Raw genomic sequence first — 19,027 nt, 5'->3', positions numbered from 1 at the left:
TAACTTCTAACATATATTCTGACTTCCTCATTATAGAAAAAATATAATTATAAAATATTTAAATAAATTATCCTAAGTCCTAACCAATGCAAGACTTCAATTCTATTATTTTTAGTGAGTAGCTCGGCTGGGGAATTTGAAAAGTGCAGACTGTAAATGTAAAGCCATAGATTTTGAGGATGATGTCATTAATTGATGACAAATGCACCCATAGTTGATAGTTCAGAGACACAAACGGGTGCACCTTCGTAAACCATGTCCACCTATACATATTTATCGTCTCTTTTAAGGATGCAAATGGATCGGATATATTATTCTTCCGTATTCAGATTGGTATTCAAATTTTGTGAATTCGGATATTGATATATAGATACAGATATGGATATAATTTATACTAATACAAATAGAAATATAGTTTTGGTTTTGGAAGCCAATACAGAAACAAATATGAATAATTATTTTTATCTATATATTTTATTTTTCAGATATTTGTTTATTTAAAAATCATATATACTCAGAGAGAGAGAGAGAATATTTTTTCATTAATATATTTTGATTAAAAAAATTGTTGTATCTCCATTCTTATATTATGCACATAGTTGTCCTGATCTGCCAACGGCTGAGATTGAAAGATGAATTTTCGAATTGAATATCAGCTCTCCAATCATATAATATGTCTTATTTTGATTAAATACATCTATTTTATGTGTAGAAGTCTAAATTTTGTTAAAAACATATTCGTCATACAAACTGCTACATGATTTGTCGCAATTAAAAATTGATTGAATCCCTAGCGAAGTAGCGATCCATTTCCTTATTTTTCTTTACAACTATCTCTGATTCCTACAATTAAATTATTTTCTTATTTCTCCATTTCCTCCATTTCATTTCTTCTATTCCTCTATAGTTTTGACAATGAAAATGGAAACAATCATGTATTTCCAAATTTTGTTTAGAGCTATTGTATCTTTGTAAATAAATGAATAACAGATATTATGCTGATAGAAACAATCATATCTTTCTGATCTGGAGAGAAAATGAAGAATATCTAGAACTTTTGTGTAGATAAAAGATATGTAGAGAAATTTTCATTGTTAAAATAATTTCCATCAATAGTATATATGTAGAGAAAATCTTTATTTGAATCATTTAATCATATATTTTTCAATTTTGTTTTTGTACTGATCATTTCTCCTCTAAATTATTTAATGACCTGTCTTGCTTGTGGGAAAAATTAGATGTTACTTATTATGTTGGAGTTGAGATGTTATTGCAATGATATTTGAAGAATTTTTTTCATGTTATATTTGACTTCTTTTTTTCATTTGTTGTTTTTTTATTGTTATTTATTATTTGGATTTCAGTTTTTTTTTTTCATTTGTGTCGTTTATTTTTATTTAAATATATTTTTCTTAATTTTGTATAAATGTCAAATAAAAAGGTCTCTTTATATTCTATTCAATCTTATAATATTTTTTCGTTGCAACGCACGTGCACGATATTAGTTTGTAGTTAAAGATAGTTATATATATGAGTTGGGCTATGGTACTTCGCGAAGTAAAGTGAGTGTTTTACTTCACATCTATATTTTTAATTTCAAAGTTCAAACACATCAATTCAAACTGTTTAAGTTGATCTCCATATTAAATTGTATTTAGAGACCAAATTTTACAATTTTTAGATATTTTGTACTATTTTTTTTTGGAATTTTTAAAATCACAGACCATAAAAAAAATAGTGATTTTAACAAATTCCAAAAAAGTAGTAAAAGGTTTCTAAAAATTGTAAAATTTGGTCTCCAAGCACAATTTAACATGGAGATTACTTGAACGGTTCGGATCAACGTTTTGAACTTTGATATTGAAAATATAGATGTGAAGTAAAATACTCACTTTACTCTACGAAGTACTGTAGCTCAACTCTTTCTCTCTGTATATATGTTTTATAGTGACATAATAAGATTTAATATGAGAAGAATTATTTTATTCACCATAATAATTGAATATTTAAATTATATATATAATTTATGTTATTATTATTATTAATGATAAAATAATTTGTTAAATTAGTTAGTTTTATTACAATATTTTAATTGAGAATTTGAATTATATATGTATTTGTATTCGTATCCATTTAATATTTGAACTATATATGTATAGATACATATTAGTGTCATGCTTGTGCATTGCAACATAGACATTATAAGAGAACAAAAATAATTCCCATACAAAAATGACAGATATCATAAAAAATAGATCAATGAAAAGAATAATTATTCAACAATATTCATGAAAATAATGCAGTTTATTTGATCAGATGGTTGATATTCAATTTAAAATATTATTTTTTAATCATAGCAGTTGACGAATTAGAAAAACCTTTGTGTTTAATATCGACATCGGATATGGATTTGATTTTATGGATGGATCCGTTTTCACAGTAACACCCAGTCACACACACATCCAACTAAACCCGTTCCTCGTTCGTACGTTTCCAAGGATATGTGCTTACACTCGGATCATCATATCAAAAGGACACTACGTTCGTTATAAGTGGGTCCCGAGGGTTTTCTATATGTACTCACGTGATGCCCCAAGAGCAAAGAATAATCTCCATTTTGTTGTATGTATTGAAAATGGACGCGGTTCAAATGTCGTCTAAATATGTTAGAAAACCCGGTCGGCCGGTCTCTCTACTACACCTTGAAGGGTTGAAGGGAAGGGGGGCAAGTAAAACCACAGAAAATAAAACCTCGTTATGTTCTTTCATTCTATAATATCCAATAAGAATTGAATGCTTCCGCTCTATATCTTTATCGCTCTATCTCGTCTTTAGAAACCCTAATTTTCCTTTTCGGCCGAAATCCGATTTTAGCAAATGCTTTCTCAGTAACGCCCCAATTGGAGGAGGCAGGTCGTTCGTACTCAAATATTCCGGATTATCAGGTTTCAATTTATTGCTTGTTTGGTGAAGTTCTTCTTGATTTCTGTGACCACTTAGTAGGCGGTGTCGCTGTAATCTCAAAAATTAATAACCTATTTTAGTAATTTCGGTCGATATACTTAGAATTGTTTAATGCTTGATTTTGTTTTTTTTATTCTGTTTAATAGAAAAAGAAAAGGTCTTCTGTTGTGCTACAAAAAAGCTATCTGATTTAACAAGTAAATTTTTTTGAGGTCATTTTGTATATACAAATATGCATTGTAATTGAACAGCTTAATTGTTTATCAAAGGTTATGGTCTCTCAGAATCATAGAGATTAGGGTAAATTCGTATATATTGCAATTTGGAGTTAGTTCTATCAATTTATATCCATTGTTATTCTCGTGTAGGTGGATACCAATTTCTATCTATAAGGAAATATTTAAGCTGGAGGAAATGAACAGTTCTTTTAACAGTCAGATTTTCGTGGAAAAGCTTAGCAAGCTCAATGCTACCCAGCAGAGCATAGAGAGTATCCTTTCATACTATGCCCATCTGTTAATTTTCATGTTGCATATTGCGTCGTTGGTAATTCATGTTCAATGCTTCTTTGGATAACTGCGGAACTTTAACGGAGTATTTGTTAATTCATATTTGTCATCTATGTAATGCCATTCATGTTGTTGATTCTCTCAGAAAAAAAAGGATCATTGCTTAACCAAAAGTATGTGATATGAGTTATCTCTATGCTGTCTTATAATAACTGTTATATCCAAAGTCATCTACCATACTCAATAGTAGGCATGGAGTTTTTATTCCTTTTGTGACCTCCTGGTAGTTGTCATTTCTTCAGTTCAACTTGTTGCCTTAACCCCCTCTTTCATAAAAAAAAAAAGCATTATCGCACTGGTGCATATTTCACAGAATTAAGGCGAAGCAGGTAGTGGATACATGGGAGAAGCAGTTCCATTGTGCCCCTCGGGAGCAGAGGATTGCGTTCCTTTATTTGGCTAATGATATTCTTCAGAACAGCAGGAGGAAGGGAGTCGAGTTCATAGCAGAGTTTTGGCGTGTTTTGCCGGCTGCTCTTGCTGATGTTCTCAAGAAGGGTGGCGAGAGTGGACGCACTGCTGTCCTCAGACTGGTAAGCATATGATTTTTTTTATTTCTGATGTCTTAAGTTAGTGGTTCATTTGCTAATGATACCATGATATTTGCTTGCTGTTTGATTGAGGAAGAAATTGATTGTAATTTTTTTTTGATAAAATTGGTTAGTTAATGGCTCCTCTTATTACTTAATACTAGCATAGTAGATTCCATGTAGCAAATACTTATGTCACTTGTGCATTGGTAGAAATATCAACAATGGCGCTGCTTTACTGTCATTAAAAGGTGGGAAAATATGGTGTTGATTCTTCATTATTATTTTTTTCAGTTTTAGTGAGGGTAGTATCGCAAACAATGTTTGCGGGTTAATCTCATGCTTCTGTTATCAGTATATTGATCAAGCTTTCTGTTCACCGTAGTATCGAAAGAATAGAATCACATATCAATGTATGATGCCAAACTAGAATGTTAGTGACTTTTAAAGTTTGTACTAGGAACAATCTACTGCCAATCTCCATATACTGTAATGGTCCAAACCATGGTGAGATCAAAATTTTGATACTTTCTTCCATGATTCGGGTTTTTGTTTGATTGGGATCACACATGCATGAACATGGAGATGCATTGAAATTGTTTTCATGTTTTGCATAAGAGGGTGAGATTTGCACAGTGATGAAGTTTGTGGAACAATAAGTAGATATGAAACTTCTTGTATCTTGTTTTCTTGTGACTAATAAAAGATCACTAATTCTGGATTTCTTTTGTCAATTATTTGTGTAATTTAGTTGAACATATGGAATGAACGTAAAGTTTTTGGTTCGCGAGGCCAGGCCCTGAAGGAGGAGCTCTTTGGGAAGAATTCAGAGAACCAAAATGAAGATTCAAAAGGAACTAGCTATAAATTGGTAAGAATCTTTTATTCCTTGCAGCTTTGGTGTAGAAGAATACAGCTACAATAAAACACCAAGACATACAGCAAATTTAATGTTTATGCTAAATTATTGGAAATGATCTCCTCTCCAACCGTACAAACTGCATTGGATGGTCCATTGCCAGATCTGGGCTGTCCATTTCAGATTGGATGATTCAGATGAAGTCCGACTGTATAACCGTCCTTCACCTATTCTGTTTTTAAACGGACGACTTATCTCTGGAAGGGACCATCCAATGAAGTCCTTGCTACTAGAGCTGACCCAAAAAGTGGACTACTTTGTAATGTGTTTTTAAAAGGAAACATTAACGTACTTAATTTGTCATGCGGTGGTGCCTTTGGACAATGAGAGGCATTTTAAGCTTATAAGATGTTTTAGAGGTTTAGGGTTCTAGGATCTGAGACTTGATATTCTCTGTTCACCAAGAATTTGTGTATAATTTTGCACAAGTTGTATCTCTGTTAAAATTTGGAATTTTTGTTGGGGCAAGTCAGCACATCCACATCTGTACAACTATTTTCTATCTGTGAGATATAGGGTCTGTTCAAGGTTTTGGAGTCTGGACAGTTCTGTTCTGACATTTTTTCTTTTTGTACTGACAGAAGCAACCCAATAAAGACATGCTAGACAAGCTAACCTCAAGTTATGAACATATTTTTAATCTTCCATTGGATGAAGATACTTTGTATGAGAAATGCCAGACAGCAATTACTTTTGTTGATAAAATGGAAAGAGAATATGGCAAAAACTCCATTCCAGGTAATACATTTTGCATGGATGAAACAGTATTTTTATTATGACACATGGCAGTTTTATGCTTTTTGCATGCTGCACAAAATCTCTGTTTTGTGAAATAAAAAAGGTAATACTCAATTTTTATCTATATTTACAAATTTGGCACAATAGCAGCAAGCAGCTTGTTTGCTTTTAATTGTGGGTTTGACATCTTCCCAAAAAAATTCTGGGTTTTAATTGTGAATGAAAGAAATGTGGTTCTTGATTGGGATTTTGAAGTGGGTGAGATATAAGATGCCATTTGCAGAAGAAACTCTACTCGTAGATGTAATTAAGAAGTGAGCTTTCTATTTTGTAGGAGAAAATAACACGCCAGAGATGGCAAGAGATCTGGAGGCACAACTGAGAGTACTTAGGGAGTGTATAGAGAATCTTAAAGCGTCCAAATTGTCCAGGAATAATCTCATCACCTGCTTGAAAGAAGCCATTGGTGAACAGGTTTGCTATGGCAAGATTGTCTACTGTCTTTTTTTATTATTTTTTACTTGTCCTTTTTATTTTATTCCTTTTACTTTTTTTGTCATTTTTGGTTTGCTTGGCTTTTTACTTGCATGGCGGAGGATTAAACTGTTATCTCACTGGTTGGTACTAGTAGGTACCATTCTGTACTGGGCCTGAGAATCATGCTAACTCTGGTGCTTGTGTGGTTGTATGTCAGACAAACTCATTGTTGTACCATTGTAAGTTGGGGAGATCACATGCACACATGCTTATGAACATATTTCATTTTTTTCAGGAAATGAAGATTCAACAAATAAACAGCCAGCTTCAGGTAAAATTATTCCATCCTAAACCCCATCTCTATTTTTCTATACATTTGAGGCTCCTGCAAGTAAACACCAGATCACCAATCTCCAAACCTGGTCTAAAAGTTAAATGGGCCCAACAATTTCTAATGATAAAGTACATACATCCGATAAGCACTAAGCAGTGCCTCCTTGTAGTCTCTCAAGTTACTGCTGAGCGATGGCTACTTCAACTTTTGCCTTTCAGTTCCTTGTTCATTTCTGATTCAATAATCATAACTAAAGTTTTTCCCTTCAGATGGCTCAATCCCAGTTTGATCAGGCTAATAAGCTTCTGGGCCACATTTTAGTGCCAAAATCTGTTGACCCCACCCTCACCCTGATCCCAACTGTAGAAACTCCAACCAATCTCCAAGGTCAAACCTCAGGCACCCCTACTGAATCTGCTGATGACGTCAAGTCTAAAGCTGCTGCAATGGCTGCCAGGCTGGCAGCCAAAACCTGCTCGGTTGAGATGTTCAGCCTCGTCATCTCCTCCCTTGCCTCTGAAGCCCAAAGCCAGTTGGCTCCTGATGCAAAACGCTCCAAATTAGACCCCTCCATCTCAGCTCCAGCCTCCTATGTTCCACAGCCTGTTGCCCCACCTCTGCCCCAGTCTCAGCCTGAGCCGGTCCCACCTCCTCCTCCGTTTTCCCCTTCTCCTAGAAAGGAGGATGGTACTGCTCCGGCATTGCCACCTGTAACAATACCATTGCAGCCAGTCATGATGCCTATGCCTGGGGGTGTGGTTCCATTTGTGTATGGGTCAGTGGGGCCCACACCACCATTTCCTCTGCCTGATTACACAGTTCTAGCCCAGGCACCTTTTGTAGGTGGACCCAGTCCATACCAGGGTTTGCATGGACCAGCAGAGGGTGGTTTGTTTGGAGCACCTCCAGTTCCTTTTGCCCCAACCCCACCTCCATTGAGCCGGCCATGAATTGTTTGTCTTATTTCTTAATCAAAGGGAAGTTTTAATTAATGGCCATCTATGGAGCGTTGCTGTTGTAAATGTATTATTTTAGTTAGTTTGTAGGGGCCTCTAGGATAGTGCCTGGGGCATAAATTCTAATATGTTGTAGACTAGTTTGGGTTTAGGAGGTGCTTAGTGACCCTTGTGGTTCGGTTAATTTGATAACAAGAGTATACTCAGGTTGGATTTTATAGAAGGAAAACAAGTGATATGGTGTAGGATTTTTTGGTTATTTTTTTCTCCTGTAAAATTTTACTTTAGAACTATTTTTGTACTATTGGTCAGTTGAAGTTCTGATGATGATGCTTTAAAATGCATTATGATTTTTTTCTTTCTTTGTGCTAGTGCTGCAATCTTGTTTTTCATTTTCTTCTGAAGTAAATTAAGTTTATTTCATTTTTTTTATCCTTTCTATTTCTCCAATTTTCTCTTGTGAATTTAACTTTATTTCAAAGTCTTTTCTTCGTGGAACGAGCTTCAATTGAAAAAGTTAGCTCTTTTGCCCGTTGCAAGTTGTAATTATGCTTTCTTCTCTGTGGACGATAGATAAAACATTTAACTATTTTTCTTCTAATAGTTTCTATTTATTTAGCTCCTTGGGCTGTTGACAATAACCGCTTGAATAACTCGTAACAAATCCATGACTTGATATTTTGGCACATCATTGAAATCTCCTTCGCTTCAATGTGTTTGATTGCCTCTAAGAACATCTATATACCAATAATTGAAATGAATTTCTAAATATCTGGTAACCATTTTTTATAAAGAGAAATATTTTGGTTTTTCCCCAGAGTAGTTTAACATAAAAGATCTTCTAATGTTGTCTAATTTTAATTTCTATTTAAATCTCTATTTGAAAGCATTTCTAAATAGTTTTAACTCTTAATTATTTTTGTCTTCAAGCAAAAAAAAGAAAAAAAAATATTTTACCCACTTTTTTTTATATATTTTCTCTGATCATTCTAATTCATTTTTTCGACAATCTGTGATAAATTTTACGAATATAAAAATACGAATGTTTTCTATTTGATTTTATCTTTTAAATAAGATACATAAAGAAATACTTTTAAGTGATTTTGAAGTTATATGTGTTTTTTTTTTTTAAAAAGTAAAACTAATGAGCATTTTAAATTTTCAAGTTTTTAAATCTCAGTTTACAACCATTAAAATTTTCAAGGCTTTGTACATAATGTTTATATGTTTTGTACATGAACTTTATACATGAAGTGATATTGTTAAGATTTATACGAAAGATTTGAAGGCTTGTAAACATAGGTTTAAATTATTTTAGATTCGCAAAATTCATCACGGATCGCCAAGAAAATGAACGAGAATGATCCGAGGAAGAAAAAAAGTGTATGAAATGAATATTTCCTCTTTTGGCTTAAAGACAAAAGTAGTTAAGAGTTAAAACTAGGAGTGAGTAAATTGCTCAAAACTCATGACTCGCTCATTAAAAACTCATTAACAATTTACTTAAACTCGCTTATTATCAACCCACTCATTAACTTAATGAGCCGAGCATAAGCATACCCCAACTCACTCATAACTCGCTCATTTGCCACATCCAATCTCTGCCATATTCAATCCCAAATAAATCAATGAATCAAGTTTCTGCCGCATTAAATTAAGTTTCCCTGCCTCATTTCGCTTAAAATTTTGGGTAAATGATATGCCAAAATCACCAAAACCTAAAAGCCGGCAGACCAAATCACCAAAACCTAAAAACCTAAAGCACTCATTATGTACCAAAACCTTCGTTTTATGAGAAACTTTTTGAGCTCTGCCTCTATGCAACTACATATTTTTACTGTAAAAAAAGAAGGTTAAATGAATTATAATAATTTGTTAAATTTTGTAACTCATAACTCGTGACTCGCTCATTAAAAGTTTATTAACAACTCACTTATTATCAACTCGCTTAAACTCGCTCATTAACTTAACGAATCAAGCATGAGCATACCCCAACTCGCTCATTAATCACCCCTAGTTAAAACTATCTAAATTTAGAATTTTAATAATTTCAGGAGGAGAGTTCCAATGCCTCATTTTTTTTCATACCTCATTATACCTCATATTTTATATTTTTGTTTTCAAAGTCCAAATTGTCGATCCAAACCGTTCAACAAAATATTTATACTAAAATATGCATGGAGATGAAATTTTATATTTTTTGGAATTTGTTTTGCTATTTTTTAAGATAGGTACAAAATCACTGTTTTTTAACCGTTAAAAAAACAGTGATTTTCTACCCATCTTAAAAAATAGTAAAAAAATTTCAAAAATTATAAAATTTCATCCCTAACCATATTTTAGTATGGATATCATGTTGAACGGTTCGGATCGACAATTTAGATTTTTAATATGAAGAAAATGAATATATAAAATATGAGGTATTATGAGATATACAAAAAATGAGGCATTGGAACCCTCCTCTAATTTCAGATAGATGTTTAAATGTTTGTGAGTAACATTTTAAAATGTTATAAACATAGCTTTAAATATTTAGATATTAGAGTTGAAAATGAAAGTTAGACAACTTTGAAAGTTTTTTTCTATTAAACTACTGGGAGATATGCTAAGAAATTTTGTTTGGATACAATTATCAGGCTTCTTTTAGAAATTAAAGTCTTTCAAAAATTTTAAATCTTCATATTCATTAAATTAATTTTAGATTTTCTATTGAGCCATATCAGATTAGAAATTATATATTTGGAAACAGTTTCTTAATAATAAGAAATTGTCCAATAGTTTCTAAAACGTCAGATTAGAATTTATATATTTAGAAACAGTTTCTTAATTAAGAAATTTTGTCCAATAAATTTTAAATAAGAAACTGAGATGCTCTCTAAAATTGGAATATAAATAAGCATGTCAGATTAAAAATCCACAAGTTTCGGGATGGAGATGTCTAGATACTATGCGTCTCCTTAAAAGATAGATGATTGCATTTATAATGTACTTGGATGACAATCCAAATTGCCCCTGATATTTTAATAGTTTCCACAAAATCTACAGCCAGATATTTTAATAGTTTCCACTATATATCTACAGCCAGAATACATAATGTTTGATGCCCGCAAGAAATTGTCTTACCATTTTGTAAAGAAAATAGTGTCAAGGTACCTAATTACATGCATCACTTTGGTTCCACCGGTCTTGTCTTTCGAAAGATCATCTGTTAGCCAACACCCTGCTCCTCCCAGACAACATCAAGCAAAACTTCCTCCACTAAACCTCTTGTTCCAGTAGTTAATTTACCATCTTTTTCCCCTCCAAATACCCCAGCATTCCAAATCAACCCATTTCTCTGTCCTATTGTGGTGAGAAATTGTCCATTGCGATGCTACCTATAGCATGCACGAGTAAAGTTCAGTGTTCCATGAATCCCTTTCAAATCTCCTTTTCCAGGAGTAATTCATCATAAGCAGATAATTTATTATCATCACTGTGTTTATTACATGTATTATTTAACTTTTACCAAAGCTATTTAATGACAACATCTTTATAACTTGGAGAAGACAGGCTTTCTTTTTTCAAGACTAGCTTTAACAGCCTCCTCTAAATCACTGGACATAAGCATGGCAGAGTTCCATGTAGCTATGTGCTCCAGTCCTTGCTGCACCGTCAGGTCACGACTTCTCAGCATCATAGCCTTTGTTCCCATGATGGCAACTGCTGATTTCGCTGCTATATCTACATTCAAAGACAGGGAACAAAATAATATAGTATATCTAGCATGGAATTCTATGACCTGAAAATTGACAATTGTAATAGCTTCATAATAATTGGCATATCTGGTGCCTAATTGTATTATTAAGTGTTACCTTATTTTTTTTTTTTTTTTCAAATATTTCAAACACCAGTTCCCCAGAAAGGAAATTAAAAAAGAATCATGCAGATTTGATTATTTATATTGCTACTACCAAAGTTGATTGTTACAGACAGTCTGGTTCCATATACTTCTATCAAGCAGAACGAGAATTAAACTCACAAGTGGTACTATATACAGCCCACAAGAATAACTTTCTAGTGATCCCTTATTTAATACTAGAACGGGGAGAAGTTAGATGATGAAATTACCCTGGGCGATTTGCAAAGCACCCTTCTCGAGATCCTCAGGAGAAGAGAAAACCCGAGAGACGAGCCCCATCTGCTTAGCCTCAGCAGCAGGTAACCTCCTTGCTGTCAAGGCGAGTTCAATAGCATTACCAAAACCAACAATTGCCGGTAGCCTTTGCAGTGTCCCTAGATCTGCTGCAAGGCCCAAGTCCACCTCCTTCACCTAAACCAAAAATAAAAAAGGAGAACTAATTAAGAATAAAGAACTGTTTTCTTATAAGAAATACCAGCATTACAATTAGTCAGAATTTCAGTAAAGAGATGCTAGTATCCATTAGAGATGGCTAATTAAGAATATATACAATAGAAATGTCTAAATAAAAGAGACGAGCATAGAAGGGAAGAGAGAGGCATGATAAGTAAAGAGACTAAGAGCATCAATCTTTTTCAAAAAATTAACACAATTCTTTTCTCAAATATCAAAATTATATTTGATTTTAAATTTAGTTAAGCAGTTTCTATAGCATGATGCTCTCCTAAAAGGAAAAATGAGACTAATCATGTTATCCTTGATGAGCACCATCTATTCTATTACTATTTTTTGGCAAATTAACTATTTAGAATGACCAAATGTACCAGGAAGAGCCAGTTCATAATAAAGTGATAAAGGATGAGTGAGCAAACCAATCAGTCTGGTAAAGTATAGAACATTAATTGTGTGGTAGTACTATCTTTGCTTCAGCATACAAGAAATACCTCCTCTAGTATGCTTACAGTTACACTAAGATATGACGAAACATAAAAAATATATATATATATATATATATATATCAGACCTGAAAGAAGGCCCCTTGCTCACAACACCTTATATCACAAGCAGCTATCAGGTCAACGCCACCACCCACACATGCCCCATGGACTGCAACAATCACTGGCTTGCGGCACTTTTCAACTGCTGAGATTGAATCTTGTAGCACCAGTATTTTTCTCCTAAGTGATTCAGACCTTGTTGCGACATCACCAGATTCTGATAAAAACCACTTAAAGACAAATTAGAGCTGCAAAAGTCTTCTATTCCAAAGGTAAAACAAAATTATTGTACATGCAGATACACCCTTACAATATGGTTATTTTGTGTAGAACACAGTAAGTCTAAATTTGCATATTCGTTTTGCATTTTAAAGAAGTTGTTCAATAAGAAAAATTGGGATCATTTAATAGCTTGTGTGAAATTTTTATAGTGTTACTTAAGTGGATAAGCCCTTTAGATGGTCATAAATTTCTCCAGGGCGGATAAACAAATTAGAAATTTGCTCTAGTACATTCGCTAAACTGCAACAACTTCAATATATAACCTAACCTAACCTAACCTAACCTAACCTGATGGGACGGTAGCGACCAAGGCGGAGACCTCAATACCAGAGCAGAAGTGGGGCCCCCTGCCAGAGAGTACAATCACACGTGCGGAGGGAATGCAATCGAGGAGAGAAAGAGCGCGAGGTAACTCGGAGAAGAAATCGAGGCTTAGAGCGTTGCGCCGGGACGGGCGGTTCAGCCAGACCTGGTAGACCCCTTTGGACCGGTCCGGTCGGATCACCTCGATCGTGGAGAAGCCCTTCGCTAGCTCCGCCTCTGCCTGAGCCGGGTCCATGGTAACCGATTCAGATATTCGTGGAAAGACTAGACTGTTGGGATGATGGGATCAGACATCAGAATATCAGAATATCAGATCAGAGTAGACTGAATACCGATTGGAATTTGGAATCGGTGTTTGTATCCAAGTCGTACAGAAGTGCATCCAGTCCGTCCATGTTTTATGACGATCATGATGCTCCCGGTTCTGTTCAAAATCAAACTTTTGTTTGGAACTCGAATTTGGCGCGGAGGTTTCGAGGTTGTTTGGAGTGTTGATGAGTTCATTACTGCCTAAATTTCTATTAATAATTTATAAAATAAATAAATTAAAAAAAAAAACTAAGCCAGCGGTTTTGAAAGAGTTCTTACCGCTGGATAATCCAACGGTTTTTCTATTTTAAAGTGAAATGTTTAACGAGTCCACGAGAGAAATTGCTAAACTGAAATATCCAAGCGGAATTACTTGGCATGTGAAAATGATCAGGTCGTCTAACAACACATTTCACATTTGCTATGCTATGCTATGCTATGCGATCTGGATGGAAAGAATTTGTAATTGGCTAATTGCTGATTGCTAATTGAATAGATAAGGATGATGTTTTAGTATTTACATATATATAATGGTAAATCCATCCTCTTTTAAAGTGATTACCTTTGATTGGAGTGGATGCGAGAAGCTGCTCCTTTCTTTGCAAAAAATATAGACGAAGACGGAGTAAGACGAATTAAATATATCAAGCATTTTGGTCATGTTACCTTAGATATATATATATATATATATACCAGTGTTTGATTAAATCATAGTTTCAAGAGAGGTTGTGGACAAGGATGGGCATGAATTCTTACTTTTTAGGTCAGGTTACTGGGCTTTTTTATTATCTTTGTTTTCTATGTTGGTCGTTTTCATGTTATGACTGTTAAACTTGGTTGTGGCAGTTCTGTTGTTACTACTCATACTTAAATTTTATTTTCTAATGAAAATGATGGCAATTATGTTGTTACCACTGATACTTGATTTTAGTTTCTAGTGAAATTGATTCCTTGAAAAGAAAATTATAAAGAACTTTCAAATCGAAGTATAAATTTATAAATGTGTAGGTGTTGTATATATTGATACAGTCTTATCGAAAGAGCAAGTTCTACCAATATTTATTACTTGTCAGTGGACTAACTTAATAAAGTTGACAAATATTTTCCTTAAAAAATACACTGCAAATTTCATGTATTCTGAAATCTTAAAATCATCAGTCATTTTTTACGACTGTCAATACATGCAAGTTCATAGAACCATGATCTGGTTTGAGAAAGATTTTACAGACTGCTTAATCGACTTTCCACAAATAACATATTTAATCAAGTTTAATTTTCTAACATATGAGATATATCAATTAAAAAACCATACCTTCTGGTAAAAAGTTTGGTGAAATATTAGCCACCTTGTTCAATAATAAATTTCAACGGACCAAAAAATATCCAAATAATCTCTACAACTGTAACTTCCTTCCAAAAGACATTAATTCAAGTTGCTTTCACTATAATCTGACAGTATAAATCAGAAATTGAATGACAAATGAAAAAAGTGAATGACTTGATAAAAAGTATCATGATTCGATGAAACAGGCAGTGCCCGCAAGTTTAGTGGCCTCTTCTCTTAAAGCACTTGCACTAAATGCATGTGTTGGAACAAGGTCTCTTGTATCCTCTGGTTAAACAAAGAAAATGAAAAAATGAACCATCCAGAGGTTATCACAACAGAACCTAGCACATGATATCTCGACATAATTACAGACCTAATATATTTCTATGATATTTCAGAATTGAAACAGCAATGCCCGGGAATGACGCATCAATCCAGCAATCCAAAATGGATGAGAAAAACATAAGAAAAACTATACATGATATTTCCAATCCAACCTAAATTAAACATCACTTATTATCCTCTCCCCACACCTACTTCCCAGGAATTATATTTTTAACACAGAACAAACCACAAAATTCCAGGCACTATGTTAAACTACATGCACAGTCAAGTTCACTTCCTTCCATGGCTGGAACCACCTACTGAGGAACCCACTAAACCCTCCAACACAACAAGTTGATCCAGTAAGGCACTCTTCTCTTCCTCTAAGACCCGAGCCTCATCATCTGCCTCAGCCAACTCCTTGTCAACAGAAAAGCTCTCTTCTTCAAGCATTAAATACTTGCGCCGTAGGATCCGGTAGTCCTCTGCTGACCCTGGACCTGTTAAGTGTGAATTTGTATTTGACAAGTGGCTGGAACCAACATTCTTATACCCTCTCTTGGTTGGTGTTGCCTTCTGCTTTGCTCCCCCTATTGGTTCTCTCTCTAGTCCTTTTGGATGCATGCTAGGAGGACGTAATTTCACTTTAACAGCTACTGGGTTGGCAGTTTTCCTTATTTTCTTTGATTTCAGTGTGAAGATATCACGTGGATCTTGCATTCTGACAAAACAGAATTATGAACTGAGATTCTTTTTCTCTAGCAGCGAGAACCAAAATTTAGACAATATGGATACAAATTTTATGGGTCTTTAATGACCTAAAACACAACATTCTTTTAATTAAGCACTTTACTAATATAAACCGGCCATATGGTAATTGACTCCTGTATCAGCACTGTGTCTGTCAGGACTGATACGGGCACCAGTAAAGACATGAAACTTTTCCTTTAACAAGAGTATGTAAGAAATAAGATAGGATTATAGACCTGTACCTGAATATGTTGACAATCTGACTTCTCCAGTTATGAACACAGGTATCTTGTAAGAAGAGCTGGTTTTAATCTGTTGGCAAAAGTAAAAATTTGGTCAAAAAAAAAAACCAAAGAGGTAATTTGCAACTCGCCCCAAATTTTTGAGCAATTTACAAGAATATAACATCGGATTGTACACAATTTTTCAAATTCTTTTAGCAAGCACCTCCCAATGTTTGTGATTCAAGGGAAAAATGATCAGAAGCAATCCTGACAGCCCTTAATTTATTAAAGAATCAACCACTTTACCAATTTATTTGCTTACTCGAATAATGAAAAGAGAAAATGAGAATTGTTTTTAACTAGACAGCCATGGGAAAAGAAACAGAGACAGAGAAAGAGCTCTAAGTGTATCTGGGAACCAACAGAGACAGAGACAAATAGAGCTCTAAATCCACCTCAACTTCTTTAGGGCTTTTTTATCCGTGAGCAATTTAAGAAGTATAGGGTTTCCCGACTCTGACTCTTACAATTTGATCTTGGATTTAGCATCCTTCGAAAACTATAGTGTGGATTGTTTTCTTCATAAATCCTAATGTATGCTGCACAGCTACAGATAGGAGTATCATATCCAATATGATACTGATATGGCATAATGATATTTGTCAAAAAAAACCCTAGAATATGATATGCCTATAAATATATAATATCTTTATTTTTTTTCCCTTGGACATGAACACAAATAATATATTTAAATGTTTTAAATCCATTTTCTTTATAATGATTCAATTTCAAAGCCTTGAAATTTTTGTAAATTTCATAAACGGAAGTCCATAAAATCATCAAACAGATCATGTATGCTACTGTGCATTTGATATATTATTTTCCTATTGCAGATTGGTAAAGATGCTACCAGCAGATAAAATATATAAGGGTTTAGTGTCTATATTAAAAAAGTACAAACAGATAAACAATTGCATAAAATTCTCTAAGAAACCCTGCAACTTCGGTTAAACCAGTAAAAAATTAAAAATAAAAGGGCACAAGAAAAGAGGACGCTTGGCTGTGAATATGTCCCCAACAATACTTTAGAGTTCCACTTGCAAAGTAAAATCTTTTCTAAGAAACCGAATATATTTTCTATCCAGCAATTCATTTAAGTTATCAATGATCTCATGCTGTATAGTATATAATTGTTGGTTCTAGACATTTGCGTATAATTAGTTAACGAAAGAATGTGCTACTTAACTATGTTTCAGTTAGTGCTGTTTTCAAAAACTAGCGAGCAAGTCTTTGTCCAGATATTTCACAACAGAACTTCATCGATACACCTGATTAACCATTCAAGCAATTGATATGTTACCCAAGATTTGAGAAACTGTTAATTTGTCTTTTGGAGATTGTGATAGGCTCTATGAAGCTATAACTGCTTCCCTCAAGAATCAAGTAATTGAAATATTGAATTGAGCTAAATCAATAGCCACCGGAAGTGAGGAAAAATGAACCAAAGTTAACAAATGCTAGGTTGCAGACGAGAGAGATTATGATTGAGTCACTATTAGCCTGTTACCTTGAGTCGGACTGTGGGGCTTGCAATGAAATCTGAGAAGAGGAAGCCGGCGGTAAGGTCAGAGATCGACACTGGTGACCGGACGCCGAAAGATTGGTGCGCGGGTGGCTAATCTCGGTGGCTATTCTCGGTGGCCCGCGGAGTTGGCCAGTTGCCGGTGGAGCACGGAGCCTAGGTGAGAGAGAGAGAGAGAGAGAGAGAGAGAGATGGGAAGGAATGAGAGAGAAAGAGAGCTCAAGGGTTTCGTTGGGTTGTCGGGTCTCAAACTTTTGCGTCACCGACGTGTACGGTGCCTATTCGGGGACAGCGCAGGAGGGCAGTATTGTTTGTGCTTTGAGATTCGTGGAGAACGTTTTTAAACGGTCGACATTTTTCAGAAAACACTCAAAAGTCTCAGATATCGAAGAGCATCTGCATCCCACCAACTCAAATGAGTTTCTAAATAACTATTAACTATATTTTTTTTTTTAAATAACTAAAGTTTCTAAATTTTTTAACTCTCATATTTTTTAAATTAATTTAAAATTTTTATTAAACCACGTAGCAATAAAACTAAAAGGATAAATAATTTCAGTCAATTATTTGACAGTATAGAGTTTATAACCAGTTTTTTAATAAGAAATTTTTCTGCATAGTTTTTAAATAAAAAAAATTTATGGACATAATTTCTAAATAAGAAACTCTCTCACATCTCTTAAACTGAATTAAAAATTGCCATATCAGATTAGAAACTCTCATAATATCAGAAATGTAGATGCTCTAAGAGGATGCGAATTCGTAGGTTAGGGAGAAATGGAAACCTAGACAATGGGAAGGGAGTGGTCTAGGTTAGTGGGTTAAGATACTTTGCATGGTCTAAGGTACCGAATCCACGCAAGAATTCAGATCCTAAAGTAACTCAAACTTTGAGTTTGGATACGGACCGTCTGATCTAAATCCACACGATTATTAAAGAAGCTTTGTGAATTCTAACCTGAGTCAGATTGGTTCGAATTCTGATCGGACAGTCTAGATCCAAAATTTATTTTTTGAGTTACTTTAAATCATGCTTGGTTGTGGAGTAAATCCTTTACTCCATCTTAAACAGTCAAATGAAAAGTAAATATGAAAGAATAAAATAGAATAACATTTGAGTTAATCAAAAATAAGATATTTTATCTGTAAGTCCCACAGTTAAAATAATATCATGTTACAATTTTTTTTCTTTTTATAAACTTACTCCATCAAAGTTCAATAATTATTTTACACTATATTAATTCATAGTGAAAATTTTAATTAATTCAGAATAACTGTACTCCACAATCAAACATGACCTTAGAGTTCTGGACCAGAAGCATCGTTACCGTCCATCAAATCCAGCGGCTCATCTTTGATATCAGCGACTTGCGAGCTGTCCTAATATTGTTTACCTCGCACTCGCACATATCTATGCCGAAACATTCTCACAAGTAGGGGTGGCAATGATACATGTTTACTCTACCTGTATCGTATTCGATAAGACGTGTATGGGTGAGATTTTTTTTTCGTTAACTTA

At 34.1% G+C, this 19,027-nt stretch overlaps 3 protein-coding genes across 3 annotated transcripts; 1 reads left to right on the top strand and 2 right to left on the bottom strand.

The window, feature by feature from the left end:
* Positions 1-2,716: 2,716 nt before the first annotated feature.
* Positions 2,717-7,827, top strand: LOC144562010 (uncharacterized). The gene is made up of 8 exons (XM_078311133.1): positions 2,717-2,945; positions 3,333-3,454; positions 3,819-4,066; positions 4,815-4,934; positions 5,564-5,720; positions 6,055-6,194; positions 6,493-6,528; positions 6,801-7,827. The coding sequence occupies exons 2-8, from the start codon at positions 3,379-3,381 to the stop codon at positions 7,479-7,481; spliced, it is 1,458 nt and encodes a 485-aa protein (XP_078167259.1). The 5' UTR covers positions 2,717-2,945; positions 3,333-3,378; the 3' UTR covers positions 7,482-7,827.
* Positions 7,828-10,904: 3,077 nt separating this feature from the next.
* DCI1 (delta(3,5),delta(2,4)-dienoyl-CoA isomerase 1) lies at positions 10,905-13,276 on the bottom strand. The gene is made up of 4 exons (XM_078311132.1): positions 12,957-13,276; positions 12,413-12,603; positions 11,598-11,799; positions 10,905-11,210 (listed from the first exon to the last, which is right to left on the bottom strand). Exons 1-4 carry the CDS (start codon positions 13,225-13,227, stop codon positions 11,020-11,022), a joined length of 855 nt encoding a protein of 284 aa, XP_078167258.1. The 5' UTR covers positions 13,228-13,276; the 3' UTR covers positions 10,905-11,019.
* Positions 13,277-15,046: 1,770 nt separating this feature from the next.
* LOC144562008 (uncharacterized) lies at positions 15,047-17,770 on the bottom strand. Its single transcript, XM_078311131.1, has 2 exons — positions 17,494-17,770; positions 15,047-15,673 (listed from the first exon to the last, which is right to left on the bottom strand). The coding sequence occupies exon 2, from the start codon at positions 15,670-15,672 to the stop codon at positions 15,244-15,246; it is 429 nt and encodes a 142-aa protein (XP_078167257.1). The 5' UTR covers position 15,673; positions 17,494-17,770; the 3' UTR covers positions 15,047-15,243.
* Positions 17,771-19,027: the final 1,257 nt, after the last annotated feature.

This window comes from Carex rostrata, chromosome 11, assembly GCF_964058835.1.
Source record: "Carex rostrata chromosome 11, lpCarRost1.2, whole genome shotgun sequence".
NCBI lineage: Eukaryota > Viridiplantae > Streptophyta > Magnoliopsida > Poales > Cyperaceae > Carex > Carex rostrata.
Note: the sequence above shows the minus strand (reverse complement) of the source record. Positions and strands in the feature narration are given on the sequence as shown.